The sequence below is a fragment of the Barbatula barbatula genome (genome assembly GCF_947034865.1).
Source record: "Barbatula barbatula genome assembly, chromosome: 17".
NCBI lineage: Eukaryota > Metazoa > Chordata > Actinopteri > Cypriniformes > Nemacheilidae > Barbatula > Barbatula barbatula.
The window spans coordinates 15,129,130-15,145,297 of NC_136780.1; the positions used below are offsets into that span (position 1 = coordinate 15,129,130).

The following is a 16,168-nucleotide window of genomic DNA, read 5'->3' on the forward strand; positions in this document are numbered from 1 at the left end:
TACACACCGGTAAACCCGGAACTTCAATAACAACACAAAACACACCCCCTTAAAGGCACAGTCCCTTGGTGAATGTCTCTTTCCTTGTGGATCACCACACAGGCCCCCCCAGAATTCACCCATACAAACCAGACAGAATAGGCCCGAAACCAAGAACAACCAGTGCCTAGAAAAGTCAGCGTATCGGGGGGCGGACCAAACGGCCATAACGGCTACGCTTAACCGGGGAGGGTAAGGCAGGGGGCAGGGCCGGTTCTGAGGCTGCCGCAGGGGGGCGTCCTCGCCGAGGGGGTTGGGCCAGCTGAAGGGGCTCGCCAACATCCACATGAGCAGGCTTGAGACGGTCTATAGCCACCCGCTCAGGCCTACCTCCCATATCCACAATGAAGTTCTTAGACCCTCCCACCAGGACACGGAAGGGCCCATCGTAGGGGGGCCGCAGCGGGGTACGATGGCCATCGTGGCAGATAAAAACGTACTTGGCGGAGGGCAAATCCTTGGGGACGTAGGACTGGGGGAGGCCATGGCGAGACGTAGGAATGGGCACGAAGGCATCGGCAATGCCCCGGAACACAGCCCGATGAGAGGCCACCGACCAAGGGGCCGTGGCATCTGGAAGAAACTCCCCTGGAACTCGCAGAGGCTGGCCATACACCAGCTCAGCGGACGAGGCTTGAAGATCTTCCTTGGGGGCGGAGCGAAGGCCAAGCATCACCCAGGGGAGGCGGTCAGCCCAGTCGCAACCCGTAAGGCTGGCCCGTAACGCGGCCTTCATGTCCCGATGAAAACGCTCGCAAAGGCCGTTGCTCTGTGGGTTATAAGCCGTGGTACGGTGGACTTTCACCCCCAGGATCTCCGCGACCGCCGTCCAAAGCTCCGATGTAAACTGAGGACCACGATCCGAGGAGAGGTCGGATGGTGTACCGAAACGGGCCACCCAAGCCATAACGAACGCCCGAGCCACGTCAGCTGAGGTAGTGGAGGACAGGGGAACGGTGAGGAGGTAGGTGTAACCACGAGAGGGGGAAGGTGGGCCCACTAGGTCCACATGCACATGATCAAAACGCCGCTCTGGCACTTTGAAGGTCGCCAAGGGGGCCTTGGTATGACGAGTTACCTTCGCGCGCTGGCACGCCACACAGGCAGCAGCCCAGGCCCTGACATCCCTCCGCAGACCCGGCCAAACGAACTTCGCCCCCACCAGCCTAGTAGAGGCCTTCACCCCCGGGTGGGAGAGGCCGTGGATGGCATCAAAAACCTTACGCTTCCAGCCAGCAGGTACCATAGGGCGTGGTTGGCCAGTAGAGACGTCGCAGAGGAGTGTAGAGTTGGCAGTGTCAAAAACCACATCTTCCAGGAGCAACGCTGTAGGGGTCGTCCTGTAGGCTTGCACCTCTGAGTCCGCAGTCTGGTCCGCAGCCATAGCAGCATAGTCAAGGCCCAAGTGGACAGACCCAGCAACTGCCCGGGAGAGGCAGTCGGCAACAAAATTGTCTTTACCGGCCACGTGCTGAATGTCAGTCGTGAACTCCGAGATAGCAGAGAGCTGACGCTGTTGTCGACCAGACCATGGTTCAGAAGACTTGGCCATAGCAAACGTCAGTGGTTTGTGGTCAACGAAAGCCGTGAAACGCCGGCCCTCCAACAGGAAACGGAAATGACGGGTGGCGAGGAAAAGCCCCAGGAGCTCCCTGTCGAAGGCACTGTACTTCCTCTCGTTGTCACGGAGCTTCCTGCTGAAAAAGGCCAGCGGCTGCCAGGCTCCGCCCACCCACTGTTCACACACAGCCCCCACGGCATAATCAGAGGCGTCTGTAGTAAGCGCAACTGGGGCAGTCGGAGAGGGATGCGCCAGCAGAGCAGCGTTGGCCAGCGCGGTTTTGGCAGCATCAAAAGCCTCCATCATCCCTGGGGACCAAGCCAACACGTCGGCAGGCCTCCCACCCCGCAAGGCGGCGTACAAGGGTCGCATAAGTTGGGCCGCATGGGGGAGGAAACGGTTGTAGAAGTTCACCATACCCAGGAACTCCTGCAGGGACTTCACTGTGCGCGGGCATGGAAAACTGGCGACGGCTTCCACCTTGGCAGGGAGGGGAACGGCCCCCTGGGGGGTGACATAGTGGCCGAGGAAGGTGATGGAGGACCGGCCAAACTCGCACTTGGCTGGGTTGATGATGAGACCGTGCTCCTCCAGCCGGCCGAACAGCTGTCGAAGATGCGCCCGGTGGTCGTCCACGGACGCGCTTGCCACCAGAATGTCGTCCAGGTAAACAAATAGGAACGGCATATCCCGCAACACAGAGTCCATGAGGCGCTGAAACGTCTGCGCTGCACCCTTGAGGCCGAAAGGCATCCGGAGGAATTCGAAAAGGCCAAAGGGGGTGATGACTGCTGTCTTGGGGACATCCTGCGTGTGGACTGGCACCTGATGGTAACCACGCACCAGGTCAACCTTTGAAAAGATAGTGGCACCGGCCAGGTGGGCAGAGAAATCCTGTATGTGTGGCACAGGGTACCGGTCGGGGGTGGTGGCATTGTTCAGGCGACGGAAATCGCCACAGGGACGCCAACCACCAGCAGCCTTGCTCACCATGTGTAGGGGGGAGGCCCACGGGCTGTTGGAGCGGCGCACGATGCCGAGGTGCTCCATGGTAGTGAACTCCTCCCTGGCGATCGCAAGCTTGGCAGAGTCGAGGCGCCGTGCTCGTGCATAGACTGGGGGGCCAACTGTGGTGATGTAATGCTCCACGCCATGCTTAGCCACCGCTGATGAAAAGGTGGGCGTGGTAATGTCAGGGAACTCAGCAAGCAGGCGTTGATACGGGTCCCCGGTAGCAAGTGTATTCGCCAGACAGAGTGCCCCCACCCCTCCCAGCGTGCAGGGGTACGAAGCAAAAGAAAGGGCGTCGATAAGGCGGCAGTTTGTAACATCCACCAACAGTCTGTAAGCGCAGAGGAAATCTGCCCCCAGGAGTGACGTAGACACGGCAGCCATGACGAAATCCCAGCCGAAACGTCGCCCGCCAAAACACACTTCCACATACCTCGTGCCATAGGTACGAATAGGCGTGCCGTTAGCAGCGTCCATCGGGGGGCCATGCCCGCCAGCCATAGTGTCCACAGGCGTTGCTGGCAATATGCTGCGCTGAGCCCCAGAGTCGACCAGCAGCCGCTGGCCAGACAAGGTGTCGGTGATGAATAGCAGCTTGCAGTCACGGCCAGCGCCCATAGCTGCTAATGAGCGCCGGCCCTGGCTTTTCCCTGGGCTGCAAAACTGCAAGGTTGGCGACACTGCTTGGCCTTGGCCCCAAACCTAGAATGGTAATAACACAACCCATCCTCACGCTGTCGGCGAGCTGTCACAGCGGCTGCGGTGTCCGGGTCGTCCTCTGGGGGGGGAAAGGGGGTAGACGTGTGGTGGTGGGGTAGCAGCGAATGGACAAACTGCTGCCGGTTGGCGAGGAAAATCCTGTCGGCCTCCACAGCCAGCGCCCGGTAGTTTCTGGAGGAAGGGAGGGAGGAACTGGCCAGCGCAGTGCGCACAGGTGCTGGAAGCTGCCGCAGGAATATGTGGGCGAAAAGGAATGAGGGATCCGCTGTGCCCAGCACAGCCAGCGTTCTCTCCATCAACTCGGACGGCTTGCCGTCGCCAAGGCCGTTCAGGGAAAGCAGGCGATCCGCTTTTTCCAGCTCCGACAGTTCAAATAGTTGCAACAGGAAAGCTTTGAGTGCGTCGTACTTGCCGTCAACCGGAGGTGCCTCTAACAGCGCCATAGCTCTGGCCGTCGTCGAGGCATCTAAAGCCGCTACTACGTGGAAATACTTCGTCACGTCCTGAGTTATTCCTCTCAGCTGGAACTGTGCTTCGATGTGCTGAAACCACGGCCGTGGGTTTTGCTGCCAAAAGTCCGGTAATTTGATGGTGGTAGCGTATACGACACCGCCATTAGCCGAGCCGCTAGCCGCGGCGTTTTCACTGCCGTCGTTGTGGGACATAATTCCGCCGTATCCAACTCGCATCAGGGGTCACCAATTGTGGAGTGTGATAAATAAGGAGACAGGAGACGGAGATGCGTCGAGTCAACTTTACTCCACTTAAAACAATAAACGAACAGCGAGTCAGAGTAAAACTGCTACACACCGGTAAACCCGGAACTTCAATAACAACACAAAACACACCCCCTTAAAGGCACAGTCCCTTGGTGAATGTCTCTTTCCTTGTGGATCACCACAATATATAAACTCTCCTTCAACACAAATTGTAAAGTGCACTGTATTCAAGTCAAGTCAAGTCAAGTCAGCTTTATTTATATAGCGCTTTTTACAATTTTCATTGTTATAAAGCAGCTGTACAAGAAAAAATGACTATAAGTAAAACATAAAAGGTTATGGAAGTCAAAACACAGGTCAAATATCAGACACACAATAAATTCCTATATGCAGTGTTAATTAAATAAGACTACCAAAGAACACCTTTAACAACTAAATTTTTGTATGCTTCTTTTTCTTAACAATTCATATAAGGAGAACACATTAAACTCAATAAGTTTAAGTATAACAAAAGTGAATATTTTCTGCTTATGGACAGTTTGTGTTTTGTTTGTTGACTCTGTGGCTGACTCCAAAGGGTTTTGTTAGATGTTAACCCCAAGACTAAACTGGAACTCGACGTTCATACATTTTCATAACAAACCTGTATCTTTCCTCAGAAACGATATTTATCTTATTTTATTACATTTATTCATTTGGCAGACGCTTTTATCCAAAGCGACTTACAAGTAGTTCTCTACAGTGGCACATTACTGCAGAGCAATCAGGGGTAAGGTGCCTTGCTCAAGGGCCCTTCAGTCATGACCTGCTGGCACTGAGATTCGACCCGGCAACCTTCTGATCACAAGGCCAACTCTCTAACCACCTTGACCCATCTTTGACCTAAGGAAGCATAAACCCTTTTACTAAGGTTTCTTATTAGTGGTGAGACACTACATTTGTCTCCTTCCAGAAAACCAATAAAATGTTCATATAAGTATTTCAGATGCTTACATCCGACTGCTAATGTAGATCTGTAGCTTACTGTCAGCGGGTAGGCTCTGGCCACAAAACACATCATCGCTAAACACAGCACAGTGATATCAAAAACACAAAGACAAACATGCTGTGTGATTTATTATTAGCAAGAAGATCAAGAAGTTAAATATTTATTTAACAATATGTACAACAATTACAATAATACTACTATCAAGTCGATTTTTGCAACCATGGTTGATGTCTTTATAATGCTTCCTACGAATCCAGCTTCAAATTCTTGAAGTCAATAAAGCAGGTTAAATGAGCATATCACTTTTGGATGGAGATCTTAGGCCCAAACCACCACTTAGGAAATAAGAAAACTGGTTGAACATCATTAAATCCAGAGTACCCCCCAAAAAGTTTTTTTTAAATCGTCCTCTGGCCATCGAAGTAGAACACAAAAGAGGATTATAAAATGAACTCATGCGTTGATGTCTACCCAACCGAGACTGCATCCAAATATGCTCTACATGTTTTTCCTTTCGAGCACGTTTCTGGGCGATGCGGTCGGTGAGCGTGTGATCCTCAAAGCATGTTTCCTGATTCTTTAACATTGTCAGCAGTTGTGTAGTGCATTTCAACCACGAGGAAACTCCTGTAGAGAACTCATGAACTCAGTATCTTCACCTCTGTGACATGACGCTGCATTCTGCAGTGTATTTTCTGTGCCTTGCACCCAGTTAAGAACAGACCATTCCCCAATTCCAAGCGTTGCTAAAAACATTCTCTTGCAAACTCTCCGTTTCCGTCCACCGACTTCCAAAGAGAAAACATAAGTAGATGACCTTCTTGAAGACAGCCCCCTTCTCCTCTGTACTGGGATGGCGTCTACCAAACTGCGCACGTACAATTGTTTCTCCTTCCAGTTCATGTACTCCCAAAAGCATTTAAAAAGGATCTCCCTGTCTGCCTCTTCAATGGAACTGCAGTGATGCTTAGAGGACTTCACACATGCGGCTGACTGACATCTCGCTCCCATCACCCGGGGCTGCTTCTCAACCATTTCTTTCTTGCTAAACCCAACGTAGGACTGTCCCATCATTCTTCTCATTTGTTGCACATATTTGTTATTAGTTTCTGGCATGCTCTTTCTTCTTCCAACTGTAACATCATCAGTCCCATCATGGGAATCTTAAAAAAACAAAAAAAACATTAGTATGTGAACTAACATCAACTGTTCCATGCAGCACTGCATTAAAAACAGTAGCCTCCATGTATATTTCCATATGATGGGATGGGGAGGATTTTGGGTTGTACAGCTATAGTTGCATTTTAATGGTGGTTTTTCGATTGTTCTTTTGCGGTATTTTGAATATTCTGGTTTATTTTCAAGTTTTTTTCAAGAGCCCACTTAAACTGAAGGATTAATGAACAGATTTTCAAAAACTAGGCATCACACACTTACAGACTTTTTGCAGAGAAAAACTGTCCTTCATACACTGGCTGAGGATCACACACACTACCAGATTTTATAAACGTTTTGAACACCACAGTGTCCCACAGAATCATGTGGATAAAATTGTTTTTACCTTATTATAAATGTGTTTGATGGCCATATTCTCACTTACAGAACATCTCTCAAAAGAAGAGCAGAAGCGCCACATTAAACTGTAAATGCAATCACAATTGCCTGGGGGCGATAAATATTAAACCCTTCTCAAAGTCTTTTGGTTAAATGAAATGCCGTAACTCGAATATGTCTGATTTCTTGAATCAGTAATTGGCTGATTTTGGTACATGGACCCGCCTGCAGGGGGCAATTTCTTTAGCGTCCAAAAGATGAGTTTGGGACATGAAGACAAGCACGGAAGACATATAGGCCAAGCATATATTTCAAACAGATTACTGTATATCATATCATATCTCAAAAAGTAAATGTATATAAATTAGGACTGTAACGGTACCTGTATTCGTACCAAACCATCACAGGTAAAATTCCATATGAAGTCATCATTCCTATGCCCTACTCCCTTCGAAGGGCAGATCCCTTGGAGTTTAGACTTTGGAGTGAACAGGGCATGTGTGTGCCATTATGCACACGTTTGGAAGGCACTTTGCAAAGGGAGCAACGTAATTTCCTTGTTATCTTCCGCTGGCATGTTGCCGTGACACGCAGGATGGTGTCCATCAGCAGATGTTGCTGTTTTGATGGCATACCTTAGGCATAAAACAGTTTGCAAATATTTTTTTTTTTTTTTTAAATATGGCATTTAATATATAAACACTAAAATACAGTTGGTCCATAAATATTTGTACAAAAAAACACTTTTTTTGTTATTTTAGGTGTTTATCAATGTGTATTCGAGTTACAGTTGTATAATGATTATTGTCTGAAAGGGCACACTCTCAGCTTTATTTCACATCCAGATTGGCTGAATGCTTTAGGAATTACAGCTCTTTAATATGAAGCTCCCCCTTTTTTTTAAATCACAGATCGTCTGGTATCGTGTAATGCCCTTAGACGCTGCACTGAAACTGTAATTTTGACCTTCAACCGTTTGGAGTCCATTGAAGTCCACTATGTGGAGTATAATCCTGGAATGTTTTCATCAAAAACCTTAATTTCTTTTCGACTAAAGAAATACATAAACATCTTGGATGACAACAGAGGTGAGTAAATTATCATGAAAATGTATGTTGAAAGTGAACAATTCCTTTTGTCTGGATGTTGTGAAGGTTTTCTTTATCATGGAGAGGATAATGTCATCATCCACCATTTTTATCTCATATGGACGCCCGGAATATATTGTTGTGGTGTGTTTGTTTCACAGAATGTACCAAATTGTTGACTCTTGATGCTTTAAATGTTCCTGGCATCTATCTGTGTGACTTGTTGTGTTCTTGAAATGTAACTATAGTCTGTTTTACTTGCATGGAGATCTCCCTGAACCCCATGATGTGGGTTCACAGCAACAGCTTCCAAATGCAAACGCCATACGTAGAATCAACTCCAGACCTTTAACATGCTTCATTTATGAAGAAATTATTTAAGGAAACCTGTGAATAAAACAGCTTTTGATTCAACTGTCCAATTACTTAAAATGAAGGAGCTTCATATTAAAGAGCTGTAATTCCTAAAGCCTTCAGCTAATCTGGATGTGAATACACTCTAAAATAAACTGACTATCCATTATAAAACTGTAACTAATACAATTTGATACACAACAAAAATAAAATTGCTTCTGTCCAAATATGTATGGACCTAACTGTAGTTAAAACTTTCTAAAATATATGTTTATTCGCAAACAGTTTTATTGCCCTTCCCAGGGAGTAGGGCAGAGGAATGATGATTTAATTTGCAAGGAAAAATGGTGCTATACAGGTTCTTAGGCTTGAATAAGGCTGTGTAGCCAAAATAACAATAATACAAAAGGTGCTAATACCAAGTTAATAGTTTCAACAAAAGCCAGAACAATACCTGTTAAGAGAAAGAGAGAGGGTTGGTTTTTCTTCATTCATTTGTCTGTCAAGTATTCACAGAAGAGATGTGTTTTAAGTTTTTTTTTTTTAAGGTTGTGAGAGATCTGATTGATCGGACTGAGTTAGGAAGAATGTTCCACCAACAAGGAGTTGTGAAGGAGAAAGAGCGGGACATTTATTTATTATATGCCCTAATAGTAGGCACTGTTTTTGTGTTGGAATAGATTGCACACACTGGCACATACTAACAGGAAATGGCCGTTGTTGTCTAGACAACATTGTGGCTAATAACTGTCACTCACATCAAAATACAGCTCTTCGTTTCATTAAGGTATTTATTCATTCATTATTTAATGTAATGTTTACTGTATACTTACATTTGTTAATTTAGTTTACTAAACTCCGCCTACATCGCGATGAGTTGTGTGTAAAATCAGCCATTAGAGTGTACATCATACTGCACTTCGACAATCCAGTAGTCATTGGAATACTCCTTTCAACATACTGCTTTTCTTTGGGACATACTATTCTACTTTTGAATACTACTTAGAACGGATTGGATGCACATTGGGACGCAGGGTATTACACCCCTAATATAAATGATTTCATGGTTGTTATTTCACGTGTGTCAATCACAATGAGAGTGGAGCCTTATCCCCCTCTATCGGCAAGCCAGAACTTGTGACCAGTCCACATCAGAATCAGTTAGATAAAAAAAATGCGAACAGCCAAATACCAACTTAGCTACTCCATGTATACATCACAGATGTTGACTTAGATTTTGCACCCACCTGCGGCTTATTTGATAACAATAACCCAAGAACCCATTTTACCTTGTGCTCAACCGTTTCCGGCACTTCCATGCAAATTAGAGATGCAGAGTTACAATGTTTGGCAGACCTTCTGATGGAGTTGCAAGGTTAGTCCTGTACCCATTTTTAATACTTTTCATTGGTTAAATAATTATAAAAATCCACAGACAGATATACAGGGGACCAACAGAGTTGATTTACATTGTAACACTGAATTTGGATATATGAGGTTTCCCCCCTGCCTCTTTTAAATGACAGACTCCAAAACACGACAAGTGTTATTATATACAGTGGACTAAAGCGACACAGTGCTGTAGCAATAAGAACGCCTTCAGTTCTCCTTCACTGCCTAAGAACAGTGTATACTGTGTCCAAACTGAGCCTCCTTTAACATGAAACATTATTCTTGTTGTTCGGTGAACAACATACCTTTGACAGTGGGAGGTGTAGAGCAGAGAGACTGGGTGACTGGTAGCTGGGTAGCCAGTGGATGGACAAGAGACTGAAAGACAGGTACAGGCTGTTCGATCAAAGAGGGGATCACTGGTTGAGGGGTCGTCTGAGGCTGGATCAGTAATAGCGGGGGGCCTGGTGGTTGGGCCGGAGCTTTGGTAACAGTTGGCTCAGGCGCCATTTGTTGGGCTAATAATGAAAAACAATAATGTAAGTGTTTATCATTTAAAACACATAGTTTGCATACAATATGTGCAGATAATATTCAATAGCTTTACCATTTATAAGCCGGACAAAAATCTGACGCATAGTGTCCTGTGCCTCCTTATACTGGGGGTGTTTAAATTTGATTGGACACAGGTACTGGGTCACAGTCTTAGACCGGCTCTTCCCCCCCACCAGGAAGAGCGGGTACATGCCCAGCAGCTGCCACTTGTGAAGCTGAAAGAGTCAAACACCACTACATCATAAAATAATCTTGAGTCGAAAAATTATAAAATAATAAATAATTTTCTGTTTTACCAGGAGATTTGTTTCATCAAGTAGATTGGTTAAATTCCCATTCTCCATCAGAGCACTGGCCCGTTCATCATATTTGTTTTTCTTTTTCTGAAGCTTTCGTTTCATTGGTTGTTCCTCCCCACATGCCTTGCAAACCTTTGTGGCAACACCAATGGCCATGTTACATTTGATGCACTTTTTCCGGCTCACTTTGTCTGATTCCATTTTCTAAAGCGCAAGAGAAGACATGTTGCATGATGTGACGTCGGCCTAAGGTGAATACTTTTTAAAAATCAAACAAATATCACATCTTAACAATTGATTAAGAACATCAAAGTTAGAATTTATTCACTGATATTTCAATCTTTTAGTATTGGTCAATATTAAAGATTTTGTAAGGCAGCCGTCTTATCACACCTCTCCCCTCCCCTCACTCTCTTCAGGCCATGACCATTGGAAATGTGCTTACATATTCAATACTGTGTATATAATTTATTGGAATGTTAGGAAGATTTTTTCATCATGTTTGGTATTGTTTTAAAGTTCATGGTGCAATGGGTAAAAGGGACTATTTCCTTCAAACCTAACAAAGAGTGTATTAGAGCTTTTTAACTTAAGGACATTGCCTGCACTCCTCTTTTTTTTTACATCTGGGTATATAAGGTGCGTTGGTAAAAGGCCCAGGGAGCATCCGTAACCAGAACTTCCCACACTACAACTGTGTGTCTCGATTTGGCCAGGTATGAGTAACTTTGTGGTTTTATTTTATTCTTATACTATGTTGATCATCTCTGTCTTTAAAGTTAGAATTGTCTTTGTATGGACATTCTATGATTTTAATTGATGTTGTACCTGACTGGCATAATACATTGTTATTATTAATTTGTTAAGAATTCTTCAGAGTCTGTTATTAAAGGGTAGATTAAAAGGAACCTGTTTTGTTACCGCAAAATCAATTATGTCAGGATAGCCGTTTTGGATTTAAACTACAAAATTAAAAAACACATTTACAAAATCTCACATGTACCAGGCCGCAAGTTGCATGATCGTGACTAAAATAACTATTGTTATGTTACTGAGCAAGCATGGGGCGACCAGACTTGATGATATTAGTTTACCCAGCAACCTCTGACGAAAGATCAGAACTGACAGTTTTGTGATCGTGAGATCCACATACTCGTCCAGTGTGAGACTCTGAGCGAGTTCAGGTCCCAAACGAAAGGATAACTATTAATAAATGTATAAAGATTAACAGATAAAATGAACTAAGATCAATAGATAAATTGGAAATGTCATATAACTTATACTATATTATATTAAAGTTGAAGTCAGATCTGTCTCAACCACAGAGTAATGTGGTTAATTATGGATTACCTCAGGGATCGGTTTTAGGACCCTTGCTATTCTCCATATACATGCTGCCCCTTGGAAAGATTATTAAAAACATGGGATTAGCTTCCATTGCTATGCAGATGATAACCAGCTATATATCTCATCAAGACCAGATGATTCCTCCCAGCTTTCCAAATTAGCAGAGTGCATCGAAGATACAAAACATTGGATGAATTGTAATTTCCTTCTTTTGAATTCAAATAAAACAGAAATTGTACTTATCGGACCAAAGACACGCAAACCGAATGTTTCTGATTATAAACTGCAAGTGAAGGATGTACTGTTACTCCAACAAATACAGTAAAATATCTAGGTGTTATATTAGACAGCAACCTGTCATTTCAAAAGCACATCTCAAATGTCACAAAAACAGCCTTTTTCCACCTAAGAAATGTTGCCAAATTATGAAATATACCATGTGTTGCTGATGCAGAGAAGTTTATTCATGCATTTGTGACCTCAAGACTTGACCACTGCAATGCACTACTAAGCGGTTGTCCTGCATCATCAATAAAAAAACTACAGTTAGTTCAGAATGCTGCCAGAGTTTCAACCAGGTCCAGAAAATACGATCACAAAACCAGAATGTTATCAACCCTTCACTGGCTACACATTAAGTATCGTATTGACTTTAAAGTTATTTTAATCACTTATAAAGCCTTGAAGGGTTTTGCCCCTACCTACTTAACAGAGCTTCTATCACACTACAAACCGTCACGGTCTCTAAGATCTCAAAACGCAGGACTTTTGATAACACCTAGAATAACTGAATTCACCAAAGGGGGTCTTAGGGGGTTTAGTAGCACCTAAACTCTGGAATAGCCTTCTTGACACTATTTGAGGATCAGACACACTCGCCCAATTTAAATCTAGATTAAAGATGTGTTTTTCGGTTTTCTTATTTTCCCCTGTAAAGCTGCTTTGGAACAATGCACATTTTGAAAAGCGCTATATAAATAAAATATAATTGAATTAATGTCAGTTGAACCAAATTGTAACAATTCCGTTTTAAATAACTTCACGTAGAAACACAGAGGAGAAGCAGAACACAATCTCCCTTCAACCACGCCATTGGATTCCGTCGTTGGGCCAGTGGACTGTCTTTCACAATATCAAGTTATACATAGTTTCCAAGATGATATCACATCTGAACAGTGTACACACATACCTTGTCTGACTCACTACACTGCTCTGCTAAAACATTCGATTTCCTCTTACGACATCCTCGAAAACTTCTGGAAGGCTCCTCAGAGGGATCAACATCTTCACTGTTATCTGTGACAGAAACTGGGGATGAATGTCATTGCATTTAAATATGAAATGTAAAATATATTAAGATTGCACGCATAAACAAACACACACACGTTTGTACAGCTATCTTTATGAGGACATACATTGACGCAATGCAATCTCTAGCAGTTTACCCTAACCATCAGAACTGAGTACATAACCCTAACCCTAACATAAACCTTATTATAACCTTAACCCTAAAACCAGGTCTTGACCCTAAACAGCCCTTTAAAGGGGTCTCAGAATGTGAGGACCGGCCAAAATGTCCTCACTTTACTCTCTTAGTCGTCACTCTAAAGATGTTATTAGGCTCAACCCGTCAAAATAAAAGTCCTTTATTTGAGAACAAGCCTTAACACAATTTTTTTATAATTCTGCCATGTAGTATATTAACTTACTTTAGTAAATTGAAGTGAATGTGGTAGTAAAATTATAAAACATAGTACATATAATAAAAAAAGATTACTTTTTACTATTGCTTAGAAAATAGTACTTCAATTTATGTAGACCTAAAACCAGAAAGGAAAAAAGAAATACGGTCTACCAGCCGTATTAGAATATTGCACTGTATGGATTGCTGTACTTTCGGTGTACTCGAGTACAGTGACAATAATAAAGAATCTTGAATCTAAAGACCGGGGTCTTCAACGTTTTTTGGGGCAAGGACCCCTTAGATGAGAGATGCATGGAGATGGGACCCCCAAATACTAAATGTGTAAACAGAGCTAATCAAATAGAATATTATCGTCACAGCAATGTTATGGCACGACATTACATAAGCACTATTATGCAAGTTATTGTTGCACATAGATACTTTTCTGTGTATTATTATTGTTAATCATATAGATTGTATGATTATTTAAAGGGATTTGCAGCATTATATATTTTCATTTTACTGCTAGATGGACAGTTAAACATTTACTTGTCCTGAACCTTAGTTTTTGTTAAGACTTCAATGAGATGACTGACCCCGGTTAATGGCACAACGACTATACTAGTGGAGGTAGAGGTCGTCTCTGGATCCGAAAGAAATAAGTGTAGATGTTATGCATTCTGCAAAAAAAGCAGGCTCGTACAAGAGTTTACAATGCAGAAGAGGTGTGGTGTCATTTACCTGTCAAATTAGCGGTTTACAGCTATAACAAATTTGAACGGAACATAAGAAATATATGAGAATGAACTTTATTTGCATGCAGCTCCTTTCAAGCTTACTCTGAACTTATCGGAAGGTAGACAGAGAATGCACTGATTCTAAACTTGCAATGGGCTTAATGCTGGCTGATTGGCTGAGGGGGGTTTCCCTCACACTTGCCATGCGATTATGTTGGGAGAGCGATGGGTTACGCTCTGTGCTACACTCACGGCGTTTATTCATATGGTTCCCCTAGTGTTTCACGCAATGTTGAGAGACCTCTCTCGAAAGGGAACATCTCCGGTTACGCTCGTAACCTCGTTTCCCCTAGAGGAGGGAACGAGACATTGAATAAACAGTCGTGTTCGCGCACACAGACCGTTGCACTGTAACGTTCAGTCGTAACCCCCAGTTCACACTGCATGCGTGAGCAGAGCGAGAGCAGCGCCATCAATGTAACTACATCATCACTGCGCCTACAGATTCGGGAGGGTATTCACACCGGAAGCTTTTGTACAGCAAATGTGCAAGGGGAGCAAACCAACCATACAGCATGCATTTGTTCTCTAAGTTTAAACAGTTGTACACGTGATACACTTAAACTTATGTTAGCAAGTGTGCAACACCCACGTAAATGGTAAACAATAAACTGCCCAAATTAATTTTGTCCATCTTAAAGTGTACTGTCACTTTAACTGAGCTTGAGCAGTGCAGCAAAAATAGACTCGCATTTTTTCGAAACCCTCGCACTAGTGCTGCTTCACACGGGGGTGAACTGGGGGTTATGTGGTCCAGACGGGGTGGCGATCCCCCCCAAAGCGCCGTCTTGGACCACATTTCCCTGTTACAGTTTAATTTCTACTGGCGTTATCCAATAAGGTTTAGAGAAGGGGTTCCCCTAGCGTTTCACGCAATGTCTTGTTCACATTTCAGCATCTCAATGCGGTTCGCCATTGATTATTGTCACACAAAAGCAATTCATAAAAACACAGAGCTCTGTCTAATGCACATATTCTTATTATTCCTAGCACAGGCCTTTTCTTCAAGTTTTCTTCAAGTTGTCCGGTCGGGCAAGTAAAATTCCCTCTAACTTGCCCATACAAAGCATTCATAAGCGTGTCGAGACCTGCTGGCTCTTAAAACGTGACTTTTGTAACATCAAAAGTCGGGAAATCTCTGGAATAGTACATACACTAAAAACCAAATGAAAGCAAATAAAAAGTTCTGAAAAACTTTGTTATGCAATGTCATTTCCAGCATACATACATCCTTTTATTAGTTCAAATGTTTTGCATTCTCAACCATTCAAACCTCGTTCTCCGTTGTTTGTTCTCCGGGAGCGTTCCTCTTCATCATCTTCCTCACACTCGGAGGACTCAACAGGAGCAAATATACCCAAATCCACGTCGCCTTCATCGCCCCCGTTTTCATCCTCCACCAGCTCGACGACGCAGTGGATGTCGGAGACGCTGTTAGCTTCAGCACCCTTCTCATCCGCTTCGCTTTTTATGGAACTGTGCGAGAGCAAATGTCGCTTAATCTTCATTGTGGGTAAAGACAGTCGAGGCTTTATGAGAGAGTTTATCCGAGTGTCAAAAGCTACTTCACAGATCGTTTGCGATATAGAAGACAAGCGTTTATTCTAGGAAGTTGATTTGTTTACGTTAGAAGCAGCAGCCGCTGAATCCTGCGTCCAAAATCCTTCTTCTCTCCATCGAAATTCACACTAAACGCTGCAGTACCGCCATCTACCGACAACAACCCACAGCGCAGCTGCTTCGAAACGTTCAGAACACATTGTGCTGGCGCCACCTGCTGGTAGCTAAAGCATCCTGATCGCAGGTCACTCATTTTTACCACACATTGCAAACGTTTTCTTAAAAGTCAATTTTCTCCAAATAATGAATCATAACATGCCATTAAACAGTATTCCGTGTTTCAGTTTTTAGCCTTATCATAGCATTAAAGTCTTTAAAGCTTGCAAAGTAAAGTAGCCTAGTGTTATTCCGAGTCTGGTAAAGGAAATTCAGAAATAATAAAAAAAATATTCATAGATTTTATTCATTAATCTAACACATAAATGGAAAACAGCTATGTT

The 16,168-nt window shown here is 43.8% G+C and overlaps 1 protein-coding gene across 1 annotated transcript; it reads right to left on the reverse strand.

Moving 5' to 3' along the window:
• Nucleotides 1-4,072: 4,072 nt before the first annotated feature.
• LOC306906699 (uncharacterized protein) lies at nucleotides 4,073-15,921 on the reverse strand (the record flags this gene model as incomplete). Its single annotated transcript, XM_079478299.1, has 7 exons — nucleotides 4,073-6,201; nucleotides 9,732-9,944; nucleotides 10,034-10,196; nucleotides 10,278-10,484; nucleotides 12,817-12,923; nucleotides 15,382-15,584; nucleotides 15,734-15,921. 7 exons carry the CDS (start codon nucleotides 15,919-15,921, stop codon nucleotides 5,648-5,650), a joined length of 1,635 nt encoding a protein of 544 aa, XP_079334425.1. The 3' UTR covers nucleotides 4,073-5,647.
• Between the last annotated feature and the right edge of the window lie 247 nt (nucleotides 15,922-16,168).